Source organism: Notamacropus eugenii, chromosome 1 (assembly GCF_028372415.1).
Source record: "Notamacropus eugenii isolate mMacEug1 chromosome 1, mMacEug1.pri_v2, whole genome shotgun sequence".
NCBI classification, from domain to species: domain Eukaryota; kingdom Metazoa; phylum Chordata; class Mammalia; order Diprotodontia; family Macropodidae; genus Notamacropus; species Notamacropus eugenii.
Genome location: NC_092872.1, coordinates 233,193,387 through 233,210,267, shown reverse-complemented (window position 1 = coordinate 233,210,267; position 16,881 = coordinate 233,193,387). Strand labels below are relative to the sequence as shown.

Genomic DNA, 16,881 nt, shown 5'->3' with positions numbered 1-16,881 from the left:
TCGCAGCTTTCTATTTATTCATGCATGCATTTATTTATTTATTTGTGCCTCCCAATTGAGGCGAAGGAGGGCTCCTGTCCTCCCTCTATTCTCCTCCACCCCCTCCTCCAACTTCCAATGGATACAACTATTAGTGCAAGATAAGGAGATTACCCAAAGGTGAGTAAATTGGCGATGAATGCTAGCGTGACAACTGGCATCATAAAAATGAGAAGCTTGGCAGTTGGTTCATTTTATTCCTTCCCATAAACTGTAAACAAGCATTTAAATCAGTGTCATCCAAGCAAGCCTGAGCTAACAGAAAGGTAAAGAACTTTTAAGAAAACATTTAACTGGAATCAATGGTCAACAGCGGGGAATAAAGGCTACAGCTGGATGAATGCACCTTTCTCTGATATCTTCATCTATTTGTTTGACTTCTTTGGCCTCAATAGAGGCAAGTGTGAGTGTGTGCGTACATATTTATAGACACAAAGGATTGGTATATAAAGTGTATATGCCCACATACAGGCTCACATATATAAAAATGATGATGATAGCTAGAATTTATACAGTTCTTTAAGGTGCTCTACAAGTATTCTCTCACTTTTTTAATTCACAAAAACCCTGGGAGATAGATTCCTCCTCCCCATTCTACAAATAAAAATACTGGTGCAGCAGAAATTAAGTAACTTGTAAAGAGCCAAACAGCTGATATGTGTCTGAAGCTGGATTTGAACTTAGGTCTTTCTGACTCCAGGTCTTATACTCTATGCACTAGGGTACCACCTCACTGCCAATAGATGATTTATAAAATTAATATAATATGTAATCTTGAAAATGTACCCTTCACTAGGACCTATAATTGTAGACACTGAAGGCAAGAATGGACATCCGCTGAAAGTGACAATATAAGGAGTGTCTGAAGAGGAAAATAATTATTCATCTATTTCAATAATCAAAGGGAGGAAAGTGGTGGATGGATGCAAGGGAAAACAAAAACCTAGTAGACTGATGTATATTTCATTGTGATAATGAAAGCCATTTATAGGGAGCTACATAGATCAGCAAAGCACTCCAGTTCCATGGTAGTTGGTACTTGGAGAGTGGGTCTGATTAGTGGAAAGTTTATAGTTGGAAGGCTAGCAGGGGAAGTATGGGATCACCTTCTCTAGAGTTTGAGCAACAACAGTATAGATTCCTATCAACATCAGATGGTTCCATTGAAATGATGACAAAGGAATGTCCTAGATGGTTTATTATGGTTACCACTGAGTGCTGGGGGAAATACACTCCCAGTTTAGTCAGGAGAATAGGAGGAGGTGGAAAGTTGGAAAGATAACTTAAGGACTGAAAAGCAGAGAGTCTAAGAAGAGGAAAACAGAGATTTGGTTCGAATATAGTTTCATCTTTAACTCATAATGGATGCTCTCATCTAAAAAAACCCTGTATTTCATAATTAATATTGCTTTTAGCCTGAGTGAAGCCAGATTAGTTTTGAACTTTGCTTTGGCAAGTACACAGATTATTAGACTTTTTTATCGGTCAAAATCAATTAACGGAAATTTGATTTCAATCGACAGGATAAAAGGAAGGTAATATTCAGGTTCATTTTTGATTGTGATGATACATCTCACATATGGCCTTAAGTACAGAAAACAGTCCTTGGAGGGACTCGAGCAGAAGGAGAACTGCCAGAGGCAAAGTAACCCCACGATTTCCTCTGATTGGTTCGTGCTATCATTAGTGCCAGGGCTGTTTAAGAACAACACACAGACAGGACAGGGTGACAGCTAAGACTTTAAAGCCTATGTATTTTTCAAACAGCTTTTCAAACTGTTTTTCATGACAGAATTTTTTTTCAGCTCTATCATTAACTGCTGACAAGCTGACAGAATAAATACTTCAGCCTTTAAGAAGCCATATAATGATCTCTATCCCCCAAACCCATATTTTTTGAAGGGAGGGAAGACTCTTGAGGGAGGAGAGAAAGAAGTAAGCTGGAGGAGAGAACCACCCGCTGTCCCCCTTCCCATCCCTTACCTCATCAGCTTAGGTGAGGAGTTGGGTGAGTTCCTCATGCCTCCATTCCGCTGTTTTTTTTTGGGTGACAGTGTTGACGGCTGTTCATCTTCAACTGGAAATACAGGCAACTCATGAGATTATGAACAGTTTGAGGGCAGACTGTGAAATATAGGCAAGATATCAAAGGACATTCACTCAAGGCTCAGTCATTCACTGTTCTCTTTTTGCACTCAACAACAAAATACCATATATGTTAGTCAAAGAGACTAGCTAAGGAAGGAAAGGAAAGGGGGAGAAAAAAAGAAAGAGAAAAGAACAAAATCCTCTCAAATAATAGGATTTTTAAGCATAGCCATTCAGACTAACTAAAACAGTTTGGAAATAACCCTTGCCAAAAGAAAAATGAATCCTGAAAATGGTCCACCCACGCAAACAAGAATGTGGTACACGTAATCGGTATTCTGGGAGTTAATTTTGGTCAGCCCTTGGTGCTACTGAGTGACAGAATAAGTGTTCCACTAAACCTAACAAGATAAAGTTATATTTGAAATACCAACATAACAACTGCCAGCTTATTCCTCCTCATGAACCAGCTCAACTGGTTCTTGTCATGCCAGACAACAGTCTTTGAGGAGCAGTCAGGATCGAAAGCCTTAATAGATCAACGTTTTAATCAGTCAGGATTACAAACACTGGCATTTGATTGTGCCTACATCTCCAGTACAACTTCCTCCCCTGGCACTCCACCCTTCCAAAAGGGCTAGAGTAGGTATGGGTCTTGGGGAGAACAGGTCTTGTCCTAACAGACTGTGATGAAATACCTGGAGTAAGAGTTGGAGAGATGGGTGGGAGTGACCACCTGTATAGCAGAAGGTACCCATTGACTGAGCACCCTTATGCTTTCAGAGGGGGCTACGTGAATCAAAACCAAAGGCCATTTTCTACCTGAGAAAAAGTAAAGAATGTAGGTTGCTAAGCAGTGTACAATATAACTTACAAACACCATAGCATACTTGGTTGCTTTTGCTCCAAGCCAAGTCATACTCTAATAAACTTTGTGGTGGTATTAGTTTTCATCAAGCTTCTTTCCAAGCTAGGTACTTGATTGGTAATTAGAAGATGTGTACCATGTCCATCACCAAGGGGTATTGGCTGTAAAATCCTACTTTTCCTTTTCCCACCCTCACAATTCAGACTAAAGCTGTAATGTCAAGAATGAAAAAGTGAATGCGTGAATTCCTATAGTTGGCTGCAACACAGAGGAAGAGGAGGAAATAAAATTGAAGTTGATAGCACATGGTGGTTACCTTAAAGCTAAGAAGAAAGAGAATAGTAGTAGTAATGTTAAAAGAAGTTTAATGCAGATTACTTGGGTGCAAATCTGAAAAAAAAAACCCAAAACAACAAACAAACAAACACCTCGGCTACGTAGGAAGAAAAAATTGTATCTGAACATGCATTTTATCACTTCTAAAAATAAAACAAAACCCATGAAATTGAGCTCATCATAAGAGCATAATAAACTTCTCCAAAAATGAATTGAATAATCCATTTCCTCTTCAGCTCTAATTTATGGCATTCTGCATATGCCCCTTTCTTCTGCTTGCTTATCTCTGTAATTCCAAGATTTCACAAGCCCAAGAGAGAAAAGCAGGACAGTGGCAAGATTTGCAAAACAAAGATGGTAGTAACAGAGAAGTGGAGAACCATGCCAATCCATGCAAACCAATCTATCATACTCTCTGTTCATCTGCTCAGGACCATGCCCACCTCGATTGAAAAATGCTGTGTCCAACCCAATCAATCACACAGTGTTCCAAGGAGGAACTAAGATGCTCGTAAGATATCTCTTATCAGAAATGGGTATCCAGAGCAAATCACACAGAGACTAAACACATTTAGAAGATTAAAGGAAATAAATACAAGCTATATAAATGGTATTGAAAAAAATCACTTCCAGTTGATATGCATCTCTGAGCAAGTAAATAGGAGCTTGGAGCTTGACCTGAATTAATCTTCCCTTCAAAGGATGAGAGAATGTGAATCTGAGTTAGTAACAGGAAAGACACGTATTAAAAGTGTGTTTCTAAGTGTGTGTGAAGGCGTTCATGTTTTAATCTGTTTCATTGGTGGAAGGAAAACTCTAACTCTACACACAAGCAAAGTCTGATTTATACTACAGACTAGCTGCCATGATTCCATAGGTGTCCAAAGCATTTTAAATGAGCTGTGGCAGAATGCTAAGAGAAACAATTAAAACCAAAAACAAAAAAAGGGGTGGGGTGGAATGAGTGGTGTTATTGCAACTGCTGCTGTGACTATTTTCCTCCTGGTTAGAATGGCTTATGTTTTCTGCTTTCAGATGTTAAGGGTCAGTCCGATGAAGGCCTTTCATCTAACATGGTCTAGCATCATTATTTTTTTTTTCCCAAGGCTACCAGATGTTACAACTATTTGGGACAATTCTAGAGCCTTTATTAGTTAAGACTCATAATAACTGTCATCATCCTTGGCATCTCTTTTTGTTTCTATTGTTGGATTCTGGTTTTCCCCTTTGCATTGTGTCTACAATAAATAAAATTCCTCTTTCCTTAAGTGCCCATCACGTTTTTACCTTGTCATTCACTGTATTTACCTGCAGTACTTTTCAGCTCCCAGGTTCACAAGTTAATACCTGTTACCCAGTTCCGAAGAGACACCTCATTTTGGTGATAGAACTGAGCCTCATTCTCAGCAAGGGAACCATTTATTTTCATTGCAACTAGGAAAGATCATCCATCATAATCATATTGCATTTAAACTGGGATTTGTTCTTTTAAATGAAACTTGTGTTCAAAGGTTTCCTTCAGCACTCACAGCCTGGAAATTCAGATTTGTTCCCTGAAGAGAAGAGGGGAAATGTCTCCAGCTTAAATATATGGACATTGTGTAATGAAGACCATTACATGTGGCTTGGATCCCACAAGAGAAGCAGTGATAACTTCTTCTTCGTAAGTAGGATATAAACCATATTTAATTATTATCCTTTATATGGATTCTATCAATTTCCTGCATATTTAAAGAAAGTGGATCTAGGAAAACTTTTAGTTAAGCTATAAAATATAATTTTCATTTCATGGCTCTTGTGTCTACATGAGAGGAATAAAAATTGAATTAAAAAGGAGTCTTAAATTTACTTACTCTCTTGAAAGACAAATGGATTCAAATAATGGGCTACTACAGTATGACAGCTCAACTTAAAGGCCCATATGTAACCTGCTGTTTTGGCTAATTATCATATGCCCCTGTTTCTAACTGTTTTCACTCACCTTCACACTTTGGGAACCATATTCGGAGGCAGTTATATTAAGCAAGACTGCTTTTTCCCAGTTTCTCGAATTTGCAAACAAGTTTAGGAATCCAACCTGGAATTTTTATAGGACCTGAACTCCATCCAGCCTCCAAGTCCTCATAAAATTCAAGAGCTTGTTTTTGCACATCTCTAAGTATAACACTTAATGCGTTGTTGTAACATCCCAGAGCTCGCTTGTCTAATAGGCACCGAGTCTAACAGTTTTACAGTTGGAGAAGACTCGTTACCCGAAAAATGTCAGGCAAGTCTAATGAGGCTTCAGATCCTCTGGTTTACACTGGAGTTTAATTTAAAGTTACAATGATGTTTTAACATGTTTGCTTATACTTGAGTAAAGAGGATTCATTATTTCAATGACATAACCTCCAGACAACATTCTGTGAATTGATTTAAGATGTGGTGGTAATTCTAACTGCCTTAATGCAGAACTGAACATCTGTAACAACATTTTGCTTGACTTTTCATCAGCATTCTCCTTTCAAGCAAGAGAAAGGCAATGTCTTCCAGAAACATTGGCCAGAAATCTTGGCTTATTTCAAAAATATTTTTTATTATTATTTTTTAAAGCTAGATTTTTGTGGAAATCTGTTTCATTTTCTGTCCTTAGCCAGGCTAACAAATACTTGCTCTTGTCACAGCTTACCAAGCTCTCTTTATGGACCCTTGGAATCTGCTAGGGCATCTGTCAAAACTTGCAGAGTTTCAGCAAAACCCAAATGTCAGTGTGTAGTGAACCCTAAATTGAGCTCCAGCCTGGGAGACACTCCCCAGTCCTACTCCCCTTTTTTTCCTGAGAAGAGTGAGGAAGATGGTGGCCTGGTGACCAAAGGGGCAGGCTATGTCTTGCTGGCTGGAAGTAGAAAGGATTCAAAGGAAATAAAACCCAGAAGATGATAAAACACAAACCACCCATAAACATGAGTTGACTAGCTATCTCCATTACATTATTAATCACCACATCTGGAGCAACCCACATCTGCAAGCACTTAACAGGTCATTAGTAATGTCATTTTCACACTGAAAACACTCAGAGTAAAAGTCATGCAAAGTGCTTTGATTGTCTAGGCATCTAGCAAGAGGGAGCAGCTACAGTAACCTTGGGCCAGCCCCAGTACTGGGGGGATGGTATCAGCATTTTATAGGCAAGCTGAATGCGTGCTACAGTGGATAGGAGGTAGATTTCCCTTGCTCAACTGCACTCAGAAGATAACAGTACAATTAATTGCCAGAGGTGCTGGGTAAAATAGACTCTTTACTGTTAATTAACATTGGGGACAGGTTCTGGTACTCCTTCACCTGGCTTGGCCACAAGATGTGATTTTGAAGTTGCGTTCTGGAGCTCAAATGCGCGTTTGGGGTAACGTGATTTGGCTTCATCCTTAACTGCCAAACAATAAGGAGAAAAAAGGAAATTAATGCTTAGCATTTGTTGCTATTGTTTTAAGATGTTTCAAACCAACTTTAATATGAAGTAGAATAGGAGCTTTGAATTAAAACTGGAGAATCACAGATTTTTTCTTCTAACACCTTCCTGGAAAGTTTTTTGTTGTCGTTACTGATGGTGTTGTTGGAAACATCTGTGGAATGATTATTCACCAAGATGATCATCTTCAAGGAAGAGCTGTCCACAAAATACACATATCTGCCCTTACCATCAATGTACACAGACACAAACACATACACACATACACACACATATCCACAGGAGAAGATTCTTAATCTTTTGAAACCTATTAAAATTATAGTCACAGGAAATTATTATCAAATACTCAGTCAGATCCTCTCCCATGTGAAACTTTGACTTCTTGAGAAGGTCTCATAGAGGTAACTTTGTCTTGATATAGTTGCCTAACCTGCAAAAGATGTCTTATACCTACTTGAGATAAGTAAGAGCGATGGTCAAGATGCCTTCGATAGGTGGTGGTGAAAGCAAATATCAGTAGAATATGGGTGTATTTTAAGATCTTAAGAATATGTTTTAATGAGATAATAGGTGAGCAAAGAGAGGATCCATATTCATAACCAAACAATTTGCCCTTAAACTCTGGTCATCTAATTCAGAATTTTAGGATGGGCTGGGTAGAAAAAATGGGTATCTCTTCTATTAAAGAACCAAAACAGAACTCAAAATACTACCCCGATGCATCTGACAATAGTAGATCAATAGCATCATCTTTGCCTATGGGTACATTATTAGCTACTCAAGATAAATTCTCTTATAGAAACAATACATGCCTATCAGTGAAGTCAGTGGATCCAAGATATCTACAGTAAGCGGGGCTGAGGTCCAGTGGGGCCAGAATTTCTAACAAGGTACTTTCTCTCTTTGTTGACCAGTTTGGTGAGTCTCCTCTGCCATAGAGAGTGCCAGGAAGTTTCAAGGGGAAGCCAGGTTTGTTGACTCTCCCTGAATGGCTCTAAGCTTTCTTTGAAATATGATAATGGACCCCAAGAAGAGAGGTAAGATGTCGTTTGAAAAAGAAAGAAGTGATAGGTTGGCCAACCTAGCTGAAATTGGAAAGAATCCTATCAATGGAATGAGAAAAGTAAGGGGAAATACTGTTAACAAATGTAAATCCTTGGGATTTCAGGAACATGCCAGGCTACAATCACAGAACCATATATTCGGAGCCAAAAGAGAACTTAGGAACCATCTAGTCTAATACCCTCACTTTACAGAGAAAGAAACTGAGGTTGAAATAAGTAAAGTAACTTCTTTCAACCCAGGTTCTCTGATTCTAAATCTAGCACTCTTCCCCTCATACCACGATACCTCTCTAATATACAAGGTGGCCAGTAGTATCTACTGTGGCTATGGAGGGGATAGTATGTACTGGCTGAGCAGAGGAATTTTGATGTGTATTTTCCATTTCTGGATTTTATGAAATTGATATGAGAGTAGAGAAAAGAACTATAAGGATCAAGAGGTTATAAAGAATCAGGTAAGTCAACAGATGCAAGAATTTTAAAATAATTTTAAAATAAATTTACTATAATTTCTCATATCTACATAAATATACAAAAAAGACAAGATGGTATTATAATTTTACTCTGAAATAAAAATACTCATCCTACTATCTCTAGTGTGTGCAAATGTTCTACATCGTTAAAACAAGCTTGGTTCTTCAAGGTATTCTTAAATTCTGGTCCTTAGAATATATTGGTGGCTTTTTTTTCTTGACGAGGTGACTGAAATTTTGTAAGTTTGAATTCAATAACACAAAATAATGAAAGAATTCAGTTCCTGGGTAGGAGGAAGAAAAAAGTCATAAATATATGATAAGAAGTCCATTCAGCCTAGAATACAATGTGGAAAAGCTGGCTGCACTATAGAATACATGTTGATTTGTTATTGTTGTTGAAGTACTTATTGAAGTTCCTCACTAGAACCCTCATATTCTACGTCCTGATAAGAAAATAAGTGACTAAAATCCAACTGGAGATCCATACCTGCATTTTCAAGACTGATATAAATTTGCATTACATTTGATCCAATCAAATTAACTTAAATAGTAATCACACCAATCTAAAAAACAACCCATTTGAAGAATGTGTTGCCTGTGTCTTTCTTTGTGGGGCCAGTCTACCATTGGAATGTTAGCAGTTTTTCTTCCCTATAATGAAATTTGCTTTCAATCAATCAATTAACAAATGTTTATCAAGTGCAAGATACTGTGTTTTCAAAACAGATACCTCAAGCAAGTATCATTGTGCCCTGCATTCTTGAGTCAAGGATTGAGAGAATTTAATCCAATTCCAGGGATAAAAACAAAGGGGAAAGGAGTACCTTTAGAATGTCTATAAGTCCACTAGTCTCTGAGAAGTGAGAAGGAAAAAAGAAATTGGAAAAAGGCTTAAAAATATATATGTTCAGAGAATATCAAGATGGAACCTTTGTGATCACATATGTTTGACTTATCTCTAATCCCTCTCTGTCTCTGACCAGCCTTCTGCCTTCTCCATGTACATATCTCCTTCCAACTCTGGAGAGACTGATGGTTTCTAAGAAGCTTTTCAAAGATTGAGTATTCAAGGAGTGAGATGAAACATTTTTGGCGCCATTTCCAACAGTCATAGTTCTTCTCTTTTTCTCTTTACCTCATCTGTGCCAGCCTCTCATAACTCCCTAAGCTATTTCCCACTTATTCTCAAGGAGAATGTTCTCCTGTGTCTAGCGGAGAAGCATCTGAAGTCAGAGAATAAAAGTTAAGGAGGCAAGATGGCTAGATAGAGTCTCTCCTGGCCTGGTGTTATTACTCAATGCTAACTGGTTACTCTGTTACTGGTTCTGATAGGTCCTTTGGGTCTTGGGATATGAACAAAGATACATTTGTGTGTGTGTGTGTGTGTGTGTGTGTGTGCCACCTACGCTGGTTGTTTGACTACCCAACACTCCAAGACTCAGGTAAACGATATCTACCAGAAGCAATTCCTCGGAACTGTCAGCATTTGGTACATGTCCACCCAGCACCCTGTACAAGACAACAGATTAGCCATTAGACTCGATATGCTGAAAATATACAGCTTCAACCTTTCCCCAGCTTGCTCAGAGCGATACATAGATGATTATTTCAACCGTCAGCTGCCGCATAGATTTAAGCCCCTGCACAATAACTCCTGAATTCATCTGCCCCTTGTCAGACGTACACAGCTTTAGTTGGAGGATACATGGTGTGGCAGTTTCACTGCGGATCCAGAATGATCCAGACGGCTGCTGTCTCTTTGTTAACAGGAAACCAAACTGATGAGTTTGTAATGTATTTCTTATCAAAGGTAGTTTCAGAAAAGAAAATGTACCTCATCAGTTTGGCTGGAATTTAACATATGCCAGGATAAGGGCTTAATCAGAACATCTCTGTTATTTTCTCTAAGAAACATATAATTCTATATTCATCACTTTAAAAATAATTTTACTCATGAATTATGCATTTATGAATTTATAATTATCACTCAATTCCCCCCACCCCTATAATACATATTATGAAATCATTGATTGCTTACTACAAGGCAATGATGCCTGATAGATAAAAACTTATTATTTTTTTAAACTGAAGAGTGCATCAGAAATGGTCATTGTGAATGGAAAGATTATAATTTTCTACATAGACGTAATACAAAATGACCTCTATTTGTTGAAAAATAGTTTCATGTAATTATACATAAAGAACTCTAACTATATGGATGATTGTCAAATGAGTTTGACTATACTATGAGGCAAATAACATTTCCCTAAAACATAAGAGCTTTATAAAGGGAGAAAAAAACTGATAATATAATAGACTGGCATAAGATAAAATTTTAGTCCTGTCTTCTATCACACCCTTATCAAGAAGTTACATTAGATGTTTATGTCTTATACGTTTCTGTGTGAGTGTATATTGCCCCAGGCAATTCTTCTTGGTTATAAATTACAAATAAGTTGCCAATCTGTGACAGCAGAGGAAGTTTCCACACTGGGAGATCTGTAAATCAATAAAATCATGGGTCTACTTCTATATATACATACATACATACATATATACATGTATATACTCCATATAAACACATATATACAACTACATACATGGATATAAACATACAAATGTGTGTCTGTATGTACACATACCATGTATTGCCCAATTGAATGATTGATGCAATTAAAAAATAAAACAAGAGGTCTTATCAGTCAATGGATAGAAGAGCACATATGAAGCCTTCTGGTTGCTCCAGCCCCTCTATCCCAAGCTGAATGGGATCATTCTTTTCTCCATTTTCCCAAGAATAATTTTCCTGCATCTTTTTTGTCCCTATTAAGTAGCTAGGTAGCACAGTTGATAGAGTGCTGAACCTAGAGTGAGAAGACCTGAGTTTCAATTCAGTCTCACATACTTTTTTGCAGCATGACCCTGAGAAAAGTCATTTAACCCCTATCTGCCTCAGTTATCTGAACTATAAAATGGGGATCATTTACCTTCCTCCTGGGGTTGTTCTGAGGATAATTGAGATAATTTGGTTAAAGTGCTTAGAACAATTTCCAGCACATTCATTAACTCCTTCCCTCCCTCCCTTCCTTCTACTTTCTCTTTTTCTTCCTTTCTTTTTCTTTCTTCCTTTTTCTTTTTTCTTCCTTTGTTTTCTTCCTTTCTTCCTATCAGATTCTCCCCAGTATCACATTATATTCCCTCCCCATTAGATTGTAAGCTTTTTAAAGTGAGGAATGTTGGTTTTTTTATATCTTTGTATGACCAAAGTGTTGAACATAGCAAGCATATCCTAAAATCAATCAGACAACATTTATTAAGTGCTTACTATATTTCAAGAACTTCGTTAAGAGCTGGGGATTAAAAAAAGGCAAAAAAAAAACCTATCCCCAAGATGCCGACAATCTAATGGGAAAGACAACAAATAAAAATGCAAAGTATATACAGGGTAAATAAGATAAAATTAACAGAAAGAAAATGGATTTAAGAGAGGTTGGGAAAGGCTTTCTATAGAAGATGTGGTTTTAGCTGAAACTTAAAGAAAACCAGGGAAGCCTATGAGCAGAGATGAGGGCGACCTTCATTCCAGACATGGGGAATGGCCAAAGAAAATGCCTTGAGCTAAGAGATGGAGTGTCGTTTTCATAGAAGAGCCAGGAGGCCAGTGTCATTGGATCAAAGAGTACTTGGTAGGGAATAAAATGTAAGAAGGTTAGAGAAGTAGTTAAATGGGGTTTTGAATACCAAAAAGGGCATTTTGCATTTGATCCTAGATTCAACAAGGAGGCCCTGGAGTTTACTGAGTCGCAAGCTGACACGGTCGAACCTGTACTTTAGGAAAATCATTTTAATGGCTGAATGAGGAAAGACTTGAGGCAGGCAGACCCCCCAGTAGGTTATGGCACTAGACTGGGCATGCATTGATGAAGACCCGTACTGGAATGATGGCAGTGTCAGACGAGAGAAGGATCAGAAACAAGTTTTCAAGGGGATAAAGAAGAAAGTGATAAGGAAGAAAATGTGGAACTGAATCATTAAAGGAAAGCTTGATGAGGTTGCATATACGAATGGTCGGAAATCCTAGGTAGGGTTTGGAGAGAAAGTGGGAGTGAGAAGGCAGGGTAATTTCAGGGAGAACATTTGTAAAGTTTACATTTGTATCAGCCTTGGGGATCTGAGAATAGATATCCTCTGTGCATAAATTGGCATGGAAGACATCATGAAGTTTCTCTACTCCATGCCCTGCACAGAATCAAGGCCAATGGAACTTTGAATAGGATTTCTGCCCAAGTTTACTCATTTTTTAAAATCAGGATCATCTTTTTCTTTTGATTACCCCCTATATGGGATACCTAGAAACCCAACTGAATACCAATGAAATGATTTGTTAAAACATGTCAGTACTATTTTCCTACTTCATAGACCATCATTGCTGATATTACTATTTTTTGAAAATTAATAATGCTTGTCCTTTCTTTATTGCTTTTTCTCATGCTGAATCTCATTGCTACAGCCTCATCCACAGACTCTATACTGTCTTGAACCTTTGAAATTGCCATCAAGTCCCATGTGAATGGGAAAGACGGTAGGCAGTTGGTACAGTGGATAGACCTCTGGACCTGAAGCCAGGAAGACCTGAGTTCCAATCTGTCCTCAGGCACCTACTAGTTGTGTGACCCTGGACAAGTTATTTAACCTCTGTCTGCCTCATTTTCCTCAACTGTAAAATGGGAATAATAATAGCCCCTACCTCCCAGGGTTCTTGTGAGGATCAGATGGGGTAATATTTGTAAGGCACTTTGTAAATCTTAAAGCAATACACAAATGCTAGCTGTTATTTTGATATTATTATTCCAGATCCTTGAATGGATATTTCCTTTAAACGTATGGGCTTTTTGGAAAACAATAGATATATATCATGTGACTGGTTAAGGAGTAGATTGCTGGGCAACTCAAAAATATTAAACCCCCTTCACCTGAGGATATGGGGACCAATCCAGATAGCAGTGTCACATTAACTACAACACGGAGCTCATTTCTTAAGAGCAAATCACCTAAAGATGTCCTTGAATTTTGGAATTCCTGTGTCTCTTCTATCACAACCTATACTCAGATGCAAGTTGCTTTAAGAAGCCAGATTCAATTCACACTGTTGCTCACCTCTGGGTTCTGTACTTCTCTGCATTAAAAAGGAAAAAAAAATAAATCTCAAACAAACAACAGAATTTAATTTGGAATTTTTCTGAGCCAATGGCATGGTTTAGTTACCCTTAGTCTTTCTTCATAATATCAATCCCATTTCCTTCTTCCTCTGCTGCTACCCTCCAATTTACAACACTCTTTGGCTTTTTGTCCAGCCATTAGAGGCTCTCTTAGAGCAGACTGTTGGAGGAAATGTTTAACAAATATACCCTCATTTGAGCTAATCTGACCATCACCTCCTTTCCTATATACCATATGGCCCCAATGTATCACTCAGGTCAAAAAAATTAGGTTTTGCCAAGTGTGATAAAAAAGAAAAAGATGAGGAGAGCTTAATCTGGGCCCCACTGGCAAGAGCTGGGACCATTTAGAGCAAAACCAAATGAAAATCAGATGGAAAACTGGTAAAACACTAGTATCCCCTCTAAATAACAGGAAATTGGTCTTCCTTAGTAGAGATGAGGCTTTCTTTTTTTTCTATCATTTTTTCTGCAGGATAAGGGTAGGGTATGGTATATGACAATGAGTATGTTGGAATTGAGACAGTAGGAAAAACAACAGCCATATCACAGACCCCAGAATTGTCTTGAGATGGCATTATTAACCACAGTCAGGAATGGACTCCCTAGTCCTCTCTGCCTATCCAAACAATAGTCATTCTCTCACCATTGCTCAAGTTCTGTTTCTTTTCAGAAACATTACCTGACTACCCTAGTCTGGAGAATTCTCTCTCCTTTAATAATTAGAATAGTTGCTATTTGTATATTATCTCACTGGATCCTCACCACAACCCTGTGAGGTAAATGCTATCATTCCCATTTTACGGATGGGCAAACTGAGGATGAAAAGCCACAAAGTGCCTCACCCAGAGTCAAAGAGCTAGTAAACCCCATTCTTCCCAAGTCTAGGTCCAGAGAGTCCACCCAACAGCCTTTGGCATTCATTGCATGAATCACTCAGTTCTTACTTACAAATCCTAAGTATTCTTTGTTACTGTCTTTGGTGTTGACAAGCTCCAGGGCGGCTTCCTTGGTTTCTTTGTACCCTTCTTGGCAAAAACTGGGCATGGTGCTGTGCGTACAGTCAGTACTCAATAGATATTTGCTGAATGCCTGCCGTGAAGCTTTTCTGTTACTTCAGAAATACGATGGCTCTCAGGAAGATGCCTAAAGATCTATTCTAGAGCTGGTGGTTTTCTATTACTACCCAGATATGCCTCTGACTTTAAGTTTATCTAATACTGATGGTGATGACATCCAACATTTACATAGTACTTGCTATGTGCCTGATACTGTACTAAGTGCTTTATCTCCTTGACCATCACCATAACCCTGGGAGGTGGGGTGCTATTATTATTATTATTATATTTTTAATTTATGTCTTTATTGAACTGTTTTGCAAATGAAGAAGCTCAGGTTGAAAGTGGTTACATCACTTGCTCAGAGTCACAAAGCCAGTGAGTATCAAAGGCCAAATTTGAACTCAGGTTTTCCACTGCATCACCTAGCTGCTTCCCTTAAGAGGTACCTACCTCAAGAACATGTATTAAATGCAAGATATTGTAGTAGACTCTGACCAGAATACAGGGATCTGTAAGTCCTGTCTACTCAGAGTTTATAAATTACGTAAGTGAGATCAAACATAAGACAAGAAAAAGTTAAATAATTATAAAACAAGTGATATGACAGTTGTCCACATGGCAGGATATGATTAGTTACACAGTAAATATTATCAATCCTTAGTGTTAAAAGTTGAGAATGAGAGGACGCTAGGAATTGAGGACTGAGAAAGCTCCATAGAAGTGGGGAGATTCAAACTGGGTCTTGAAGGAGTGGCTACCTAGACTATGGAAGGAGAAGACCAGGGAAGGCATTTCAGGAGAAAAGGGAAGGACAGAAAGATGTGGAGGAAGGAAAAATTGAGAAGTGAGCAAACCACTGTGGCCAGACCAGCTACAGGCAGGCGGAGATGGGAATAAGAGAGGGAGACAACTTTGCAAAGAGAGACTGGGCCAGACAATGAAGGTCTTTGGAGACTCCACTGAGTTTAGACTTTCTTCTCTAGGCAGTAAGTGGGGAGCTATTGAAAGTTATCTCCCCAACCCTCTCATACAACAAGCTGTCTACATGGCTACTAGAATTCAAATGATTATTGAGGATGACATCTTGGGGAAAACAAACACACACAAATAAACACACTTTTAAGAGCCCCTTAAACTCAGAGGTCAGTTGCTTTCCCTTAGTTGCCCCAAAGTTACTGGGACCAAGACAAAACACATTCATGCAAGTAAGCCCTGAACTATACATAAACACAAACATACAGAGCGAGAGAGAGAAAGAAGGAGAAAGAGAAGGAGATCAAGAGAATGAGACTTTTGGTAATTGTCCTATTCCTTTGGACATCTCCTTTTCATTCAGGAGAGTATATTTGACAGGAAAATCAAGTTATTTAATGCCTTAGACAGGGGTCTTATGAAGCCTGCATGGCACATTCCTCACAGTTGTGTTCTATAAAGTCAATCTTGACTCTAGAAGCAATCATATTCTTTCTTCCACTACTGGACTTGATTTCACTTACCATGAAAGGCAGAAATGCAAAGAAAGACAAGCACAATTTGATTTTCCAATGCAAACTGATTCCATTCAACGTAAATATTTTTTAAAATATATAATTTTCAACATAAGACACTTTCAAATGGATTAATAGAGAAGGAAACATTTTCCCTAAGTCTCTAGTCCTTCATTTTCCAGAATTACTAACATCTTTAGGCTTCTGTTCAAATCCACAAAAGTGGATTTTTAATATAAGAAAGGTAAAGTGTATCATCCTAATTCTTATTCCCAAATGCTACAAGTATCCCTTCCAGGATATAAAAGATGAAATAACCATTTACTTGATCGATTTTTTTAAATTAATGTTTGTAAATTGAAATAATTTCATTTAAAATTTTTCTATTTGCAAAGTTCTTTTGAAGAAAAAATAACTTGTATTGGTAATACCCTTCCTGACCATGACCTTCTTTCTTCCCCTTTGTTTTTCTTCACAAGCGATTCCGCTTTCCTGAAATGGTGTCCCTTTCCTCATGTCCACCTGTCGGCATTTTTAGCTACCTCCTATAGGAAGCCTTTTCAGAGTTCTTTCCATCTCCCAACACTGCTCCCACCTCCTCAGGCAAATTAATACTCCATCCTTGAAATTGTTTTTTTATTTCTTGGTATTACTTTCATATTTGATGGGCCACTACATAGCACAATGGATAGAGTACAGGGCTTGGAGTCAGAAAGACCTGAGTTCAAATCTCCCTCAAATAACTGCTAGCTGTGTGTGACCCTGGGCAAGTCACTTAACCTTTATCTACCTCAA

The 16,881-nt window shown here is 38.1% G+C and overlaps 1 protein-coding gene across 9 annotated transcripts in view; it reads right to left on the bottom strand.

Annotated features, from left to right (window-relative positions):
• Positions 1 to 16,881, bottom strand: part of KCNMA1 (potassium calcium-activated channel subfamily M alpha 1) — a 904,559-nt gene that overhangs the window by 108,219 nt on the left and 779,459 nt on the right. For 8 of the 9 annotated variants that reach the window (XM_072636209.1, XM_072636218.1, XM_072636155.1 and 5 more), the window contains one exon: positions 2,023 to 2,116. In XM_072636209.1, the coding sequence (XP_072492310.1) occupies positions 2,023 to 2,116 (94 nt within the window). Of the gene's footprint in view, positions 1 to 2,022; positions 2,117 to 6,652; positions 6,740 to 16,881 lie in introns of all 9 variants that reach the window. The other variant, XM_072636173.1, reaches the window with a different exon arrangement.